The 19,563-nt window shown below is 43.4% G+C and overlaps 1 protein-coding gene across 1 annotated transcript in view; it reads right to left on the minus strand.

Annotated features, from left to right (window-relative positions):
• PRRX1 (paired related homeobox 1) overlaps positions 1-19,086 on the minus strand; it is a 90,305-nt gene extending 71,219 nt beyond the window's left edge. Inside the window, exon 1 of the mRNA XM_070746722.1 lies at positions 18,257-19,086. Coding sequence (XP_070602823.1) covers positions 18,257-18,500 — 244 coding nt within the window. The 5' untranslated portion in view covers positions 18,501-19,086. The remainder of the gene's footprint in view (positions 1-18,256) is intronic.
• Between the last annotated feature and the right edge of the window lie 477 nt (positions 19,087-19,563).

Raw genomic sequence — 19,563 nt, forward strand, 5'->3', positions numbered from 1 at the left:
TGTTACACACCATCCAAACCTGCCTATTTGGGGATCTGAACACCGCTACTCAATCCCTGCCTTAAGCCCCCACCCCACCGTTCCTATATTGTCTTCCATTCTCTTGTTGATATTCTACTGTAATCCATCATGACATCATGCAGCCCTGGAGTCTCCAAGGCGCCTTACTTCATGCCACATTGCAGCTTCTGCTGAGTCCAAAAGGGAAAGAAAAATATCCCATGCTGGGAAAACAGTCTTGAGGTTTTGCTGGAGAGAGTGCTTGGAGGCAAACGTTTGTACAATTTGCTTGCTAAGGGGGAATCGGATCACAGGCCTCAGTGCAAACATGGAAAACCGCAGAGATCAGGGAGCTACTCTGTCACCACTCCCTGAGATATGGCCTCTCACTCTAGCAGATCTCTAGAATAACCTCACCTTTTCTGCCCAGTGCTAAGTAAACAGTCTTTGGTGCCAGGGCTGGAGGCCAAAAGGGCATGACTTACCATCCCCACACAGGAAAAAGCAAACCTTCATCCAAGAATTTGCCAAAGGATTAGCTGTGAATGGAGCAGAAAGTTAAGTGCAACTCAGTCAGACTGAGCACGTAAGGACCAAAACTGATGAAAGTCCCATCAGCCAAAAAAGTGGTTTTAATAACTGCAATTCTGCTTCTAACAATTACATGCAATTGTATAAAAGGACTCATAAACAAAAGTCCAGCACTTATGACAATGATGTGCTAAGTCAGATGTGATTACAGAGGAATAATATTAACACAGGTGGTCCTTGACTTATGACCACTTATGACCACAATTGAGCCCAAGAGTTTTTTGGCTAAGTGAGACATTTGTTAAGTGAACTTTGCCCCATTTTAAAACCTTCCTTGCCTCAGTTATTAAGTGAATCACTGCAGTTGATAAGTTACGGTAATGACCTGGTTGTTAAGTGAATCTGGCTTCCCCATTGACTTTGCTTGTCAGAAGGTCACAAAAGGTGATCACATGACCCTGGGATGCTGCAACAGCCCTAAGTATGAAGAAGTTACCAAGCATCTGAATTTTGATCACATGACCATAGGGATGCTGGAAAGGCTTAACTGTGAAAAACTGTCGATAAGTCATTTTTTTCAGTTCCATTGAACTTGAATGGTCACTAAACGAACTGCTTGTAAGTCAAGGGTTACCTGCACCTCAGGACTATCCTCCTGCAGTGCTGCCTTTAAATAGCGCTCCCATGCAGCTGCCTTTTGAGGGACTTGAGATGCTACTGAACTTTGCAGCAAAAATGTGGTCTGCTGGAACAAGCAACTCTTAGCAATTCCTGTTCTTGGAATTCTAGTTACAATGCTTAGAAACTCCTCCTTGCTGTAACACTTAAGCAGACACAGAAATCATATGTTCCCATGTGGTTCTGCTGTTCTTTTGTGACCAACTGATTCTAATATCAGAGATCTGTCTGCTACGTCTGTTCTGCTGAAAGGACTCTCGTGGTAGATCAACCCAATCTTCCGCATCCTATCATTCTTCTTCTCCTTCAGAGGCATAGTTTTATTTCAGGAAGAATTCAAATTACTTTTTTGATAGACTGTTTTCCCATGTCTCATGTGCCTTTAAATAGTTTATTGTTTAATAAATAAATTGAGAGTCATTTCAATTTAAAAATAATTTTATATGTTTATAAATAGTTCTGAATAAGTATTCTTAGAATTTCTGGTTGACTGTTTTCATGTTTGGCTTACTGCTGGCAAATAGTGACAGACTGACAGTTCAGCAATCAAAATTCATTAACAGGTGGTGTTCTTTCTCCATCCCTTGGGTGGTACTATTATCACTGCTTGGTGAATACAACACCTCCTCCAGTGGGGAGAAAATAAGAGTTTCTAAAGAAACAAATCGAGAAAGGACTTCTCTCAGATTTCCAGGGAGGGAAGAAAGAAGGAAGGAAGGAAGGAAGGAAGGAAGAGATAAGAATGAGAAGGAGGAAGGAAAGAAGGTCCCCTGATGTTCATGATGCTTTTTCTGTAAGCAAGAAAAAGAAGGCCAGATTCAACTATACCCTGAAAAATTTATCCCATCCACATATTTATGCATGACAGACAAATATCAGCCCAAACATTTCTGTTCATGTTCAGCTTAGCTTCTGCTCAGAAAATTCATAGAAAAAGTTGCCTCTGAAGAAGTGAAATACTTCAGCGAGTGACACTCCAGGACACAGGATTCTTGAAAGATTGTTACAAATGCTAAGCCATTTTCAAATTTTAAGTATGGTAACTGAAGAAAAATAAAAGCTACTTTAATGTACTTTGAACATCTGTCCCTAACCTGCACTGCAACTTAGGGAAAGGAAAAGGCCTGATTTGTTGACGAAGCAATGGTTACACAGTTTTGCTTTTAAAATGGACTCTCCCATGGGCTTTCATTGTGGTTTCATCCTTCATTAAATTACGCCATCTAGAATGAACACTTAGTGCAAATGAAAAAAGTAGATACTCGTGAAAGACAATCTGTCAGGACATGCCAATTCAATGTTTTATTTTACAAATTTGATGTGTTAACATATATTTATATTTATATTTATTTATTTATTTATGTATGTATGTATGTATGTATGTATGTGTATATATATATATATATATGTTAAATGTTTTTTTAGCTGGAATTTTAAAATTAAGGGAGACTAGGATGGTCCCATTTCGGCCTTATTAGGCCTCATCAGCTAGCCACACCCTTTCTTTACTGGGATTCGATCTGGTGAACTCTGCATTGTAAAGCATATATATAACTTTTATATTAGTGATACAGCATATTGTACTTCACGCAATATAAATAGCTTTTAAAAAGAGCATGTATGGCATCCACCCCAGAGATGGCATCCACCCCAGAGTTCTTAAAGAACTCAGATCTGTCATTACTACCCCCCTGACTGATTTGTTTAACCAATCCTTGTTAACAGGAGAAGTTCCTGAGGATTGGAGAATGGCCAGTGTTGTGCCTATTCACAAGAAGGGCAGTAGAGAAGAAGCTGGTAACTACAGGCCAGTTAGCTTGACATCAGTTGTAGTTAAAATGATGGAGACTCTACTCAAAAAGAGGATAAATCAGCACCTAAAAAACAATAACTTATTGGACCCAAATCAGCATGGCTTTACTGAAGGCAAATCATGTCAGACTAATCTCATTGATTTCTTTGACTATGTCACAAAGGTGTTGGATGAAGGTGGTGCCGTGGATATTGCCTACCTGGACTTCAGCAAAGCCTTTGATATGGTTCCACATAAAGAGCTGATAGATAAATTAGTGAAGATTGGACTTAATCCCTGGATAGTTCAATGGATTTGCAGCTGGCTGAAGCATAGACATCAGAGAGTTATTGTTAATGGCGAGTATTCTGAGCAGAGTCAGGTTACAAGCGGTGTGCCACAAGGGTCTGTTCTGGGTCCTATTCTTTTTAATATGTTTGTGAGTGACAAAGGGGAAGGTTTGGTAGGGAAAGTTTGCCTATTTGCCGATGACTCTAAAGTGTGCAATAGGGTTGATATTCCTGGAGGGGTCTGTAATATGGTAAATGATTTAGCTTTACTAGATAAATGGTCAAAGCAATGGAAACTGCAGTTTAATGTTTCCAAATGTAAAATAATGCACTTGGGCAAAAGGAATCCTCAATCTGAGTATTGTATTGGCAGTTCTGTGTTAGCAAATACTTCAAAAGAAAAGGATTTAGGGGTAATGATTTCTGACAGTCTCAAAATGGGTGAACAGTGCAGTCAGGCGGTAGGGAAAGCAAGTAGGATGCTTGGCTGCATAGCTAGAGGTATAACAAGCAGGAAGAGGGAGATTATGATCCCGCTATATAGAATGCTGGTGAGACCACATTTGGAATACTGTGTTCAGTTCTGGAGACCTCAACTACAAAAAGATATTTACAAAATTGAACGGGTCCAAAGACGGGCTACAAGAATGGTGGAAGGTCTTAAGCATAAAACGTATCAGGAAAGACTTAATGAACTCAATCTGTATAGTCTGGAGGACAGAAGGAAAAGGGGGGAACATGATCGAAACATTTAAATATATTAAAGGGTTAAATAAGGTCCAGGAGGGAAGTGTTTTTAATAGGAAAGTGAACACAAGAACAAGGGGTCACAATCTGAAGTTAGTTGGGGGAAAGATCAAAAGCAACATGAGAAAATATTATTTTACTGAAAGAGTAGTAGATCCTTGGAACAAACTTCCAGCAGACGTGGTAGATAAATCCACAGTAACTGAATTTAAACATGCCTGGGATAAACATATATCCATCCTAAGATAAAATACAGAAAATAGTATAAGGGCAGACTAGATGGACCATGAGGTCTTTTTCTGCCGTCAGACTTCTATGTTTCTATGTTTCTATGTAGGACAGTGATGGCGAACCTTTTTCACTTGGCCACCAAAAGCGTGTGCTCACACAGTATTGCACCTACACAAGTGCCTACATCCATAATTCAATGCCTGGGGAGGATGAAAATTGCCTCCCCTGCCCCTCTGGAGGCCAGAAAAAGCCCAATTCCCAACTTCTGGTGGGTCCAGTAGGCCTGTTTTTCACCCTCCCCAGGTTCCAGAGGTTTCCCTGGAGCCTGGGGAAGGCAAAAACACCCCCCTACCCTTGGAGGCCCTCCGGAAGCCAAAAATGGCCTCCCAGAGCCTCTGTGCAAGCCGGAAATCAGTTGGCCAGTGCACACATGTATGCTGGAGCTGAGCTAGGGTAACAGCTCGTGTGCTGACAGATATGGCTCTGCATGCCGCCTGTGGCACCCGTGCCATAGGTTCACCATCACTGATATAGGACATAAGCATAAAGTAAGCTGGGGAAGGCTTACAAGACTGCCAGGGTGTTTGTTTGGTTTATTTATTTTCCATATAAGGGGGGGAAATAAATGAATGGAAAATACCTCTAATATAACAGGGATATACTGTATTTGTATTATGAGTGAGACAATTAAAAGTGCAGTTTTGTTTTTAATAAAACAGAAACTTCCATCTTATCAAAGATTGTGACTAAAGATGAGTTCTTTGATATTATACACATCAGTGGCATTAAAATATAGTCAAGAATATTTCAATTGCCAAAGAGATGCTTTTTAGGTATATGACATCAGACTGAAGTAAAACAGAAAATCAGAAAGAGGTGTTGCTTTTGCTGTCTTGACATTACTGACTTGCTAGAATTCATATTCCTGTTTGCCAAGAACATCTTTTGTCTCTTGGTATGTTTATTTAACTTTTCATTTTTAAAAGAAGGCATCACTGCAGAATAATTTCCAGGGTTCAGCTTCTGCATCTTATTTATATTTTGCTCACAGGCTAATAAAAATTATAGCATCATAGTCCACAAACCCCAATCTGTTAGATGTGATTCAGGATAAGCTGTATAACAGAAAGATGTAAAGTAACATTTGCTTCCCTAGGAAAAGAGATAACTGGCTTTTTATCTCCCAGGACTGTCCTTTATTAGAATTTTTTCAACAGAATATCCCTGAGGAAACATCTAGGAAATTCAGGGCACCATCTCAGATGGGAAAAGCTGTACTTGATTTCTCTGTCCCAATCTTATCTCCCCAATAGCTACTTCACCTGGCCTTTCTGTAACTGAAATGTCCTGATGCCTGCATTTAATTTCATTCTCCTTCCCTTTTTCTTTAGATTGTTTTCAAGGCTAAAAAATCTATCAGCAAGCTAGCTATTTATTTATTTACCTCAGAAGGATGGAAGGCTGAGTCAACCTGAAGCCGGTGGTGAGATTTGAACCGCTGACTTCCAGATCTAGTCAGCTTCAGTGGCCTGCAGTACAGCACTCTACCTGCTGCGCCACCCCGTCTCTATGTTCTCCCATTTAAAAATAATTACACAATACCCAGAAAGCAGTTGGTGTTCTTAATAATATTAGTCAGGAATCAAATATACTAATAAGTCCAATATAATAAAAAATAGAAAGTGTACAAGTTTTTAAAAAAATGAATGAGATTTCTGTAGGGAGTGAAAAATTGACTATATTTCAGGCAGGGAATAGTGATAGTTTGTTTATATGAGTAATTATTGCCAATTTCAAATTCAGCAATTAAAAGTTTTTGATATTAAAACAGAGAGCAGAGGATTAAATTCTCCTACTGGATTGATCCAGTAGCTCTGGCAATGTCACATGAGCCAAGGGAAGGTTAATCTGAATGGATTAAAGAGTCAGGCATTCTCTTTAATGAGATAATTGATCAACGGAACTACTGTGCTGCCCTTTCTTGTTGACTATTTCAAAAGTGAAATGTTTTGAGCTCAAAATGTCCATCCAGCATATCAACCTCCACAGGAAAAAAAAGTACCAAAATGCTGTGAATAGGTGATGAATGCCTGGGAAGGAAGGAAACAAGTTAGCCCTCTAAGAGTAAGATATAAACTTGGTTTTAAAAAAAACCCAGGCCTATAAAAATGTGTCCTCAGCCTACAATTCTAATTTCAAACATTTCTTTTGAACACTATTAAACCATGAAATACTAACATTGTATTATACAGTGTTCCCTCGATTTTCGCGGGTTCAAACTTCGCGAATAGCCTATACCACGGTTTTTAAAAAATATTAATTGAAAAATACTTTGCGAGTTTTTTTCTCTACCATGGTTTTTCCTGCCCAATGACATCATATGTCATTACCAAACTAATAATTTTTGCAAATAAATAACAAAAAATAATTATTGTTAATAAATAATTATGTTTATAAATATCAGGATCACTAAATGTCTTATTCAATGGTGAGTATCAGTAATAATGATGAGTAAATGGTTGTTAAGGGAATGGGAAATGGTAATTTAGAGGTTTAAAGTGTTAATGGATGGCTTGTGATACTGTCCACAGCCAAAAATGGTGTATTTACTTCCGCATCTCTACTTCACGGAAATTTGACTTTCGTGGGCGGTCTCGGAACGCATCCCCCGCGAAAATCGAGGGAACACTTTATTCTATTTCTGGAAACTTGGGCGTTTGCCCAGGTTCACCTGGTGCACCAGTTGCGGCCCTATTTGGATCGGGAGTCACTGCTCACAGTCACTCATGCCCTCATCACCTCGAGGCTCGACTACTGTAACGCTCTGTACATGGGGCTACCTTTGAAAAGTGTTCGGAAACTTCAGATCGTGCAGAATGCAGCTGCGAGAGCAATCATGGGCTTTCCTAAATATGCCCATGTTACACCAACACTCCGCAGTCTGCATTGGTTGCCGATCAGTTTCCGGTCCCAATTCAAAATGTTGGTTATGACCTATAAAGCCCTTCATGGCATCGGACCAGGTTATCTCCGGGACCGCCTTCTGCCGCATGAATCCCAGTGACTAATTAGGTCCCACAGAGTGGGCCTTCTCCAGGTCCCATCAATTAAACAATGTTGTTTGGGGAAGAGCCTTCTCTGTGGCGGCCCCGACCCTCTGGAATCAGCTCCCCGCAGAGATCAGAATTGCCCCCACCCTCCTCGCCTTTTGTAAGCTCCTTAAAACCCACCTCTGTCGTCAGGCATGGGGGAATTGAGATATTCCTTTCCCCCTAAGTCTATACAATTTATGCATGATATATTTGTGTGTACGTTTGGTTTTTAATAAGGGTTTTTAGTTATTTTAAATATTACATTTGTTATATGCTGTTTCATTATTGTTGTTAGCCACCCCGAGTCTACAGAGACGGGCGGCATACAAATCAAAACAATCAATCAGGAAGGAAGGAAGGAAGGAAGGAAGGAAGGAAGGAAGGAAGGAAGAAAGAAAGAAAGAAAGAAAGAAAGAAAGAAAGAAAGGTACGTTTGTATGTATGATTGGTTTTAAATTAAGGGTTTTTAGTTTTTAGTATTGGATTGTCGCACGTTGTTTTTATTACTGTTGTTAGCCGCCCCGAGTCTACGGAGAGGGGCAGCATACAAATCCAATAAAATGAAATGAAATTAAATGAAACTGAACTCAGTTTTCCAGAGCTATATCTTTTTTAAAAAAAAAACACTTAGGAGAAGATCAATGAGTCTTTTCATTACCATTGGAATGTTGCTGGTGTATTCAAAGGCTTTAAAACAGCATTCTTTTAAAACTGAGCCTATGGTTCAGGTTAGATTCTGACAAAATGCTTGCTGTTTTGAATCAGTTTCTTTCAAACAATTAGCATGTAATTGAATCCAAATATTATGATTTTTTTTATTTATAATATCCTGAAAGTATTTTCTGATTTAGTCCATAAAAGAGATGCATTCCTTCACATACTGTAAGATCTATCACAGCAAGGATCAACTTCTTTATGTTAGGCCTCTCTTATCAACATCATCAGCTGAGTATAATAATTTCAGAAAAGATGTCTCCTGTACCTAAGCCGTCTGTCTAACTGGAGTAGCTGTGCTTTATCAAGGTGTTTATATGTGATTTCGACACATCTAGATCCCTGACAACCTTCTCATCCCCCACCACTACCATCTTCTGCTCAATTATTAAAGATTGTTTCAGTATTTCTGATACACCAGCTTTTTTATTTTGGGGGTGGATTATACTACCTAAAGGCTTGGTAATAGTAATTATTATACTTTCATTCATAAACTGAAAGAGTAATAGAGAGTTTAAGAGGGATATTTTCTTAGAATTGCATGCATGGAAACAGGCTCATTTTAAAACACTGAAATAGGCTGCATGTGGTGCGTTGGGAAGTTTCTCATTCAAGTCTTTATCCCTAAGACATAAGAAAAACTCTTGTATCTCGATTTATCGTGGTTCACACTGCATGGTAGGGATAATATTCTAATCGGACACATTGAAAAATGCTTCTGATTGTATATAAAAGAAACTTTGAATATTTAAGAAGCATTAATGAAATATTACAGGAAAAATATAAAGACATCTTGATGGGAAAATTGTTGTAGAATTTTAAAATTACTGGCAGCTGATGGGAAGATGTACAGGGGGAATGGAGATGCATTATATTACCAAATCTACCAATTTCAGAGCTCCTGACTGAATAGGAAAATTACAGGGAATGAAAATATTGGCATGGCCAGTGGAGAAAGAGAGTGGGTATTAAGTTACTTCACAGCAATGCACAATTGGAGGACCTACCAAATATTTAGGAATGTTACATTATTCAGACAAATAAGAAATCTTGCTAATTTCAGTGGCAGTTAACACTATTTCAAAATGTTTCAGTATATCTGGATTTAGGGCCATGTAAATTTCAACAGAATGTGTAATGTATTTTCATTGTAAAGGTGCATCCATGACAGTCAGGCATACATTATCTTTTGGGGGTTCATTTTTTATGACATAAGAAAAGTTATGATGTGAAACAGATTTATAGCATAAAGCTGTACACAGCCACCATAATATTACAGAATCAAAACTTATAACAGACTTTGATATACATAAGTCACCATACCAGGTGAAGAGTTGTCAGCCAGGCCAATCCTTGGCATTTCTGCTGCTCAAAAAACAGTGAAATTAGTTATGCAAGATATACCTATTAGACACTTATGACCAGTGAAGGGCTACCAACATTTTTACTACCACACTGTGGGCGTGACTTATGCATTTTCTTTCAACAACTTATAGTGCAAATTGGATGCTTTGGGGTGGAGCTCCATTTTTGCTACCCCACTGCGTTTCCCCCCTCCGTACAGGCAGTAGCCCACCCTTGCTTTACGACCCTCGAGGTGGATCTATCAGCTAATGGATAAGTCAATCATTCCAATTCCAAGCCCATAATAGTGAGCTGGAAACCCAAATAATTTTGTGAGGAGGACTGGTTTGACCATGCAAAGGAGATGAGTGTTCATCTTCATAACCAATTGGAATGAGATAACCAACCATGTTGAAATTTGATATAGTTTTAAGACAAAGAAAACCAATTTTTTAGCATCACATAGGTTCATCGCAACATTTTATACTATATAAAACTATCACTCATCATGTGATAGAGGCATCATTTCAGTGTAGTTAAAAGATAAGAAATCAGAAGAATAAACAGATTTTAATGTGGGTGATTTCCAGCTGACAGATAAAAGCATCTTTCAAGAAATACTATACTGTATATGACAATATTAATTATTCATGGAAATGGAATGCAGGTAACATTCTGATTAATTTTATTGGGAAGAATTTTTTTTACTTCCAAACACAATTATGTCGGTTTTTTAAATCTTTCTAGGGAGTGGCTTTCAATCATACAACTCTACAGATATAAAATTACGGTTTCACACTGATTATCAGGGATTCTAATGAATATGTTCTTGCTATGATAAGAACACAGGAAATAATTGTTCAGATACTTAACATTTGGAACTATTTTCAAAGATTTGAAGATCTCCAGGAAGTCAAAAATTTGAATTCCACCTAAGCTACAGGACAAAAAAATAGACCCAAATGCAAATAAAATAAAATCTGAAAAATAAGTGGCTTCTAGACAGTGGAGCTAAGTTTTGTTAGCATATTTTATCCTGAACCATTAATTTCTTAGACCAGCTCTGGTTTAGGCTGGAGCACAGGAAATTCTATAATCCAATACCACGTGACCCAAGAAAATGCTGCGTGAGTATTATGGGCACTGGAGAACACAATGTTGGAGGAAATCTATCTGGATAGTGTTGGGGGTTGGGGGGGCTGTAAGGGGAAATGCCTGACTTGAGACAATCCTACTATATGTGCTGTGATTCCTGCCTTGAGCGATTTTCATATGTTGAAAGACAGCAGGTCCAATATATTCCGAAAAATCAATATAATGAGACTCTTCATACTTTGCTAATTAATCGTGTTCACTAGCTCGCTTGATAAAAGTTGAAATCCAACGGAACATGCTTCAAGGCAGCGGCCTATGCACCTGCCTTAGTTTTTTCTTTGCAAAAATTGTTGGGTGCGGGTGCCTGCGACTGCAAACGGACCGATCTTGTCCCTGTTTCCTCACTGTCCCTCCGAACATTCCAGCCTTATTTGGAATTGTTCTGCAGCGGATTTTTCCAACCTTTGCCAACTTGGCGGAGAGTTAGGGGAGTTGCCCGACATAAGCCCGCCCGCAAAAAAAGCTGCTCTACCTAAATCCTGAAGCCTCTCTGATTTTGCTGCGCTGTCCCAGCCAACGGCTATTAGAAGCAAATGTGACTCCAGCGAAAACAACGGAGTCTCTGGATTTCGTCTGGCCTTTAAATATGAAACTCTTGATCGAACCGTCTTCTGTAAAGCAACGGACCTCTGTGGAGGGCAATGGGATAAATAGATTTAAAGGACCACTTAGTTCTTCCTTCCCACTCGAAGACAACGCTGTTATATCTCTACTCAGAAGTAACTCTTCCTCCCCCACCTTAGAAATTCTACTGCGGCTTAGAATTGGGGCGTGCAGCTTTTTGACTCTGTAATGTTCAGGGGATCCAGCCAGTCTGGTCAAGGCAACTCGAAATGGCTGGATTTAAGATTCGAGACTGTGGTCAGAAACACTTTTACCTGAGATTTCCTCCGCGATAAGGTGGCGTAGCGTAAATGGTAGCGGTAGCGGTGATGGTTTATATTTGCCAGCTAAGCTCTCTTGCAAGCTTTGTGGATAATCAGCCCCTGAACTTACTGAAAAGACAACTAAGGCTTTTAAACTGTCTTTTCTTGTCTTTTTAAAGGGCTTCTGCTAGGTTGCAAAATAGGGAAACTAAGTAGATCTCGGTCTTCATTCTGTGCCGGGCAGATCTCTAGAGAGCATCTAAGCTGCTACAAAGTGGCTCTGAATTCCGAATGTCATCACTGAAATCAATCAAATTTGCAAAATTCTCTTGCTAGGGCTGATCTCCTTACCTAGAGGGACTTTAGCGTCATCTCCAACATCCCCGATATATCTGAGGAAATTTGTTGGGCCGCGGGCTGCGAAAGATAAGACAGCAGACCCGATCTCGTGCCTAGGATTAAGACATTTATTTGCAGTAGTAGAAATTAAGAATATAAAAATGTTCATTCCAATTGTCCCCTTTTGTTTCCAATACGTTTCATGTCCCTGTAGGCTAGGACCACGCGGTGGAAACTACTTTTACCTTCGCCCCACACGTTAAAATACATTTCGATGAAACCAGCTGCTTGCACTAAAGCTATAAATGTCACTGAAGTGATGTAACCCATATGCCCACTAGCTTGTGGTTCAACGTACGGTGGTCACAGTCGCCCTCGTTTCGGGGTATTAAAGAAGACCCCAATTCACATAACAGATTGCTGGGAGGCTTCTTATATTGCTGAGATCTTTTCCTCGCTTGCAGCTGCAACAAGGTAGCCGGATGCTTCTTCTCAAGATATCGGGCGATCTTCACAATCCGTTAGCTCCTGGGCTGCCGAGGCACAACGTCACCACTCAGCAGTACAGCTGTGGTTGCATTGTTAGTTAAATTACATTAGTTTAAATTAGCGTATAGTTCGCTGCGTGGGGCACGGCATTCAGGGATGCTGAACAAAGCAAATGCGAACTAATCATAGATAAAGGTATCATGGGAACCCTAACTTTCCAAAAGTTTCCTTTCCACCCTGGCCTTGCAATTCTACCTCTTGCTGGGCGGATTCCTTCGGATTAGTAGGGATATTTAGAAGAAGGAACGGTGGACGAAGGAAGGAAGGCTTGACGGCCAAGGGCTTCCGCAACCAATCTTCCGGCGCATTCTGGGGCAAGACTCGATCTTTTTCTAAACGTCCGGACAGAGCACTAGCCACTGAACTCCGTTTCCCCTTCAAGCACATGGCAGGGAGTTCCGCGGAGCCTCTTCCTGAACACTGGAACCTCATCAGATCCGTAACTGCGAAACAACTCCGATTACGCCCGAGCCAACGGGGGACAGAGCAGCCAAAGTTCCCTGAAGGACAGAAGATGGACTTCCCCGGCGCTGCTTTAAGACAAGCGGGGGACGGGGGACGGGTGGGGGACAGGGGGCTCCTGCCTTCCTCCTCTCGAGCTGAGGGGAGTTTCGTTCGAGGTGCTGAAAACGAAGAGACCGAGATAGCCCTGCCTCGGTCAGTGCATCTGGCTGGGGATCGGCGGCGTTTTGAAGCGAACCCTCGAGTGCCGCGACCTGAAAAAAAAGCGCAGCAACTTTCTTTGGGTCCAAATGGTAAAAAGGCGGCTCGGTCTTTAAAGCGGTTGAGAAACTACCGTTTGCAGGCCTTAAAACCCGTTTCCTTTGCAAGGTTTTTTTTAAAAGGAGGAGGGATTGTTGGATTTAGGAGAACCACGAGGTGGACTGCTACTGACCTGTGTATCTTTTGAAAAGAGTGTGTTCTCTTTCTATGCGCGTACAATTGAGCAGAGATGAACACCAAATACTTGTTATCCGGGGCTGGTACAGCACGTCTGCCTTCCTGCCCTTGTCCCTGTGAAAGTATCGTGGAAGTATTTACAGTTTGAATGAATATTTTTGGAGTGCTTCGAAGCGATTAAACGATTAATTCTTCTAAACTCTACTAACGTTTAGCTCCGAAAATCGATTCCGCTGACGAGAGAATGTGGATATACAGTGTAAATCGATTCGTTTGGAAAGAGTTCAGCTCAATTGCTTAGTGGAACGTATTTAAAATCCTATGTGGAAAAAACGTCACTGGAACCAATGCAGAGTACCCGTTTTCCCTAGACCAGACTGGGTCGCAGCCAAAGTATCGCACTTCTTAAATATTTTAAAAGGAAAATTACACAGACAAATAATTTGTAGTGTAAGAGGTTGGAGAGGTTAGCCCAGTAAACAAACTACTGTACTTTTAAATCGCAATCAGTGAACGTGCTTAGTTTAAGGCTGGATTTTAGTCAAGGTCATTGTTTTTCACCGGTTAATCGGTGAATAAATAAATCGGAACTAAACAGCTCATTCAAAACAAAATCACACTGAAAAGTGGAAAACCTCTTCCACCAGTGGAAACACCTCAGGTCGTATATCATTTGCTAATATCCAAATCGGGAGCGGATATTTTAGAGTGCGGGGGACGGTAACAGGTAAATAAGCACTCTGCCCCAATTCCAAATGTTTCTTACAGCTGGAATTGGGGGCCAATCGCTATCAGCTGGATCGATTTCAGTGGGTAACCAAGACTATTTCCTTAAGAGCAAGTGTTCTGTTTTTTATTCGGACCACAGACCGTGTTCTCCAGCAAAGTTTTCGTTTAGGCAGACATCTGCTGAAGCTGAATGTTGAAGGGCTCCTTAATTAACAGGCATGAAAGTGGTTCTGAAGTAATCCAATGAACAGTGCTGGGCTTATTGCAATCGTCTGACCCGCACGGATATCCTAATTCCTTCTGAAAACCCCCGCGAAGCAAATTTATGTTGATTTTGACAACTTTGTGTGTTGTGTTGTGTTTTTATCTGAATAACTGCTATCGGTTCTAAACCCCCCCCCCCCGCGCACACACACCCCGCAATCTCATTGGCATTGTATATGCGAGGGTAGGAAAGCTTTGTACAAAAGGAAAAGCAAATCAGTCTCCCTCAGGATCTGAAATCCATAACTGCATTTTTCTTATTGGCGGAATCTAGAATGCCACGGGCATGCTTAGGAGAGACAGGATGCTATATATCAGGTGCTATAAGTTCCTTTCTTATAGAACCTGATAGATATTCATCACTCAGATGAATCATCATAAACATTTTTTTAAATCCAAGCAGAAATGCCAAAAAAAATGTTAGCTGCAAATGGGCAATGTATATTTGCGGGTGACAACTACGTCAAACGTGGTTATACCTTACTCTAATTAGAATATAATTAAGTTTAATTCAAAGACACCGACTCCTTGTTCAGTGGTATCTTTTCTCCTAAAAAAAGAGCTTGGATTCTTTACCATGAGAATTATTTTGCTTTTAATTGTTAAATTGGTCAGATTAGCTTCAGACCTGCTATTCAGAACAAGCTGGTGTTTCTCGCTACTGGTAAGGTGAGAAAGTCATGCAGTTCAGAGTGTCAAGGCCTGCTACTCTTTCCTTAAGTTCCCGCAAGAAGATGTTCTGCGGCTGTCTCGAAGTCCTCAAGACTAAGTCATGTAACTTTTCTTCCGCTTTGCCTCCGAGGAGTCCGGCTGCGCCCCGAAGGGAAGACCCTAAAGCTGCGTGATTCATTAAGAGCTAAATAATTCATTTCGCTCAGGTTGAATAGAATTACAGAGATAACTACAACTTCAAGCTTCCGCAGTCTTATAAAATTATGTCTGTGAGATAGGAAAGGGAAGGGAAGCTGAGAGAAAAAGATGAGGATTAAAGAATTCAAAATCCTGAACGGGTCTGGCTATTTTCATTTTTCTAGGTTCTCTGATTTAGGTCTCCAAAAGTCACTGTATCTTTGGGAAACTATCCTTTATTTCAAAAAATAATAAGATATCAACAAATACATCCATTTATTCAACTCAGATTTCCATCCCTCCCACCCTTGAAGGACACTCAAGCCGTCCTCCCTCCCATCATTTCTTCAACGAGGCCTCTCCCCAGCCTCTTTCCTTAAAAACGCTAATCTGACCTCCAGCCTGGGCAAAGCAGAACGGCTGGGTTGAAGAGCTTCCTTTCTCTCAGCCAGAGAGAAAAAGGCCGTGGTGCCACCCTTTCCCAGAAAGGATGAATGAGGGTCTTCCCAGAATACAGCACTTCAACAATAAGCACGTTGGTTTTCTCTCTCCCCCCCCCCCCCCACTTCCCTCCCCTCTTCTGTCGATGGTTCATAGCCCTGTCTGCGGCCTTTCCTTAGGTGCCTCTTTCCTCCCTGGATCTTCACCGCCGCCACGACCTCTCAGGGAACAAAGAATCACCTTCTTTTCAAAGACCGTTGGGTCAAGATCGGGGCAACACTGCCTTATATGGGGACGCAGCGTTTGCCTTAGTTGATTAGTTGGTAAGCGGTGCTAATTGTCTCCTGATGCAACAAATTCACGAGGTAGCAAAAAGTTAACAGGATATTTGAACTGAGTTCCCCTACCCAGAAATCTTAGCAGGGTACCATTGCGCTGGGTCTCCTAATCCAGTGTTTCCCAACCTTGGCAACTTGAAGATATCTGGACTTCAACTCCCAGAATTCCCCAGCCAGCATTCGTTGAAGTTGGGAGTTGAAGTTGAAGTCCAGATATCTTCAAGTTGCCAAGGTTGGGAGACACTGTCCTAATCCCACCGGGACACCCTTTGTGATAGTTCCCAGGGAAAAAGCTTTACAATCAGACCAGAGGCTGGCTAAATAGTCCTATTAGAGAGCGCGAGTTTCTCCTGAATCTGCCCGCTTTCTCCAGCAACTAAAACGGCATAACGGGAGTCGCTTCTATTTTGCTCGAGTCAACTAATTCTCATTTTTCACCCAAATGAATGTACAGTAAAATTAAGTTACTGAGAGTTCTGTTTTTTACATTCTGGGCAAAAGGATCCTAAGCCTATGCTCCGACGCTCAAATAACATTTCAAGGGTACTTAAAGTGCAGACGGATTAGATTTAAGACATCAAAGTAGCATTCCCTTATAAAGTATGGGGGGGCATTTTGTGCAGCAATTTTACACGGCGTTGAAACGTTTTTCTCCTCGGAAGCCGCACTGATTAACCCCTTTTTATTTTTAAGCACCATCGCCGGACTTCACTTCTAGGGCTGCCTTTTAACTCTGAAGAGTTCTCGAAATTATTCCTGGCAGTCTCTCTGTTATCGCATACTGACAGACGGCCACTTATTTCTGATTCCCAGTGTATTTGTTTCCAAGACAATCCACCTATTCTAGGTGCGACTTCTTCCTGAAAACTGCTGAGACCGACCGACCTGGCTTAAAGCGGCCTGCTTTGATCGACCTTACGGAGTGGATTGCGTCGAGAGGAGAGGCGCGAGGCGGCTTATTTTCCCTCAGAGGCACTCACTCTCCGGGAACAAGCCGGGGGGGGGCAGCTTTTGGAGCCGGCTTGGGTCGCCTCGCTCCGCTCAGGCCTAAAGGTTGGAGAAACCTTCGGGTTGCGCATGCAACCCCTCCGAAACCAAGGCGAATATCGATGGAAGCGGCACCCCGTTTCCTTACTAGCGATTGACACTCGCCGCGAGGGAAGCGGCTTCTCCTGGAGGATCAAGAGTGTTTCTAACAGGATGGGCCGGACTTTGTTTTTTCCGAAAACTGAGCGGCCATCTGCCTGCCTTGGGCCTACAATACCTCAGCCGAGGGTCGCTGAGGCAGCAAAGCCTTCGGCGGCGCTCACGCTGCTGAGCCGCTCACTTATTTTGCCCTCCTTCCAGTCCCGGCTCGGCCACCAATCCCGGCTTGGGGACGGAGGATGACTGCCTTCCTTCAGGCGGCTTTTTCGAACGAGCGCGTCCTCGGCTCCAAAATCTCCAAATCCTCGGAGCCGAGGACTCGCCCGGGAAAAAGGCCGCGCGCGCCTGGAAAGCTTTGAGGCCTGGTCGCCAAATGCTGCGCATGCTCACCTGGAAGTAAGTTTCTGGTGTCCGCCAAGACTTTCTCCTCCTCCCCCCCCCAAACGACGACCATTAAAACTTCAACTGTGGGGCGCGCGACCGGTGGGTCCGCTGGCAGCTTCCTATCCTTAATACCCCTGAGCTGAAGGTGCTCTGGTCTATATTTTTCTTGGATTTTTCTCCGCCTCTCACGGACTGGAGGAGCCTTTACAACCTGAGGAAAAATGCACCCCACCCCGAGGTGGCTCCTTCTCTCTTTAATATTTTTTATTTTTCTCCAACAAACATCAAATATTTACATGCATATAAACCAAACATAATAGCTTTTTTTAAAAAAAATCACTACAAATCTCTTGCTTTGATCTAAGTCTTATCTATCAATGTCCGCCAGTCTGAACTTCTATTTTCTGTCACTCAAGCTTCCTTTTCCCTCTTTCGTTTTTTTGGTTCGTTATCATTTCACCCCCTGCCACAAAATGTGAAAAAAGTGGGGACGGGCATTTGCACTTCTGGTTTAGGCGAAGTCAGAATGTAGTAACTAATATTAAACCGGTCTGGATTCATGAACGAAAGAAAAGACGGGAAACTACGTTCGTGGGAACGAATGCTAACATTATGAGACATTTGTTCCTGCTGACCGGCAGGGACCGCGTACGTTTCCGCGCGTATCTATCGGTTTTATCCTCCGCCTCTTTCGTCTATCTCGGCGGGAAAACGCCGTGTCGGCGTGGGTGTACGCGCGCGTGTCTAAGGAGCCGGGTTCCTGCATCGGTGCTTAGCTGTCAGGCGGCCGTTTGTTCCGCAGCCGTCCGAAAGGGAGAGCAAAAGAGCAACCTGGCGAAGCGCGCGGCCGGCGGGAAGCCGCGGCTCCGGCACTTACCGTCCTGCTGCTGAGTGTCACTGCCGCTGGTCAGCCCCGGCGACTCCAGGAGACTCCGGCCGCTTTCCCCGACGCTCTCGTCGGTCTGAGCCGCCGCCAAGTCGCCGGCTTCCTCCAGATCCAACAGGTGGCTGACCGAGAAGTTCTTCTTTGCCTGCAGGCTGTCGAGATTGCCGGGGCTCTCCAGGCGCGTGGCTAGCACGGCCGGCTGTCTCTCCAAGACGTGCCCGTAGCTGGAGGTCATGGCTTTGCCTCCCCCGACCGAGTAGGAGGAGGGCAGCCAAGGCAGAGGGTGACGGACCGAGTCGCGGACGAAAGGCGCACGGCCAAGCCCGCCGGCCACTGTTGCTTTCCGGGGCCGCGAGGCTGCTCCGGATGGGGAAGCGCCGCACTGAGCGGCCCAAGGCCGGCAGATCAGCCGCGATCCTGCGCCTCCTCAGTCCCAGAGAAACTCAACCGTAGCGTCAACCCTCTGCGTCGCCTTAGCCAGCCGCGCTCCTTGGATAACCGGGCGAGCAACTGAGGCAGCAGGAGCGGACGTCTTGCCGAGGCTTCCCGCCGGCCGCGCAGCTGTGAGCTCCTTGCCCGCGAGCTGAGGGAGGAGGGCTGCTGGGGAAAGGACGCTAGCTGCGCTCCCGCTTTCCCGCTGGGCTTCCTCACCAAGCGGCCCTCTCCCACTTGTAACGGCGCAGCCTGGCAAGCGGGCGGGTGGGGCAGTTCCAGGGCCCTCGGGAGGGCAGAGCCAGACTTAACAAGAGCCTCTAATTACGTGGCAAAGTCTTTGTGCTGTTTCTGACGTTTCACAGACCTCCTTCCTCCCGCCACCGCCGCCTCTCTTTTCCAGCTCGGCCTCGGAGAACCCACCCTCGCATTTAGGGACCCATCCCCCCCCCCTCGCGCGCGCGCTAGCCGGAACGCGCGCGCGTGGCCATTTGCCCCTCGAAGAGCCAAGTATTCCCTCAACACCCCCCTGCCCTCCGAGTCGAAAGCTGGGAAGCCCAGGCGGACGCCGGGGAGGACTCCCAAGCCTGGCTGCTGTATTTGCTTTGCTAATTAACGGCTGAGGAGGATTAGTTGAAGGTCCTGCCGGAGAATCTCATTTGCATGGCGGGCGGGCGGCGGACTCTTTAGGAAAGCATCCCGGGCGTGGCTTATCAACTTCGCTTCTCTTGGACGTTTAATAACTTCTTCATTCTTGTCCTAAGTGTTGCTTCGGGCCGCTAAAACAAAGGAGAGGAAAATACAGCGCGTACGAGTGTTTTGATTCGACCCAGCCGATGGGGGAAATACAATGCCCAGAGTAACCG

This window comes from Erythrolamprus reginae, chromosome 3 (genome assembly GCF_031021105.1).
Source record: "Erythrolamprus reginae isolate rEryReg1 chromosome 3, rEryReg1.hap1, whole genome shotgun sequence".
In the NCBI taxonomy this organism is placed as follows: domain Eukaryota; kingdom Metazoa; phylum Chordata; class Lepidosauria; order Squamata; family Dipsadidae; genus Erythrolamprus; species Erythrolamprus reginae.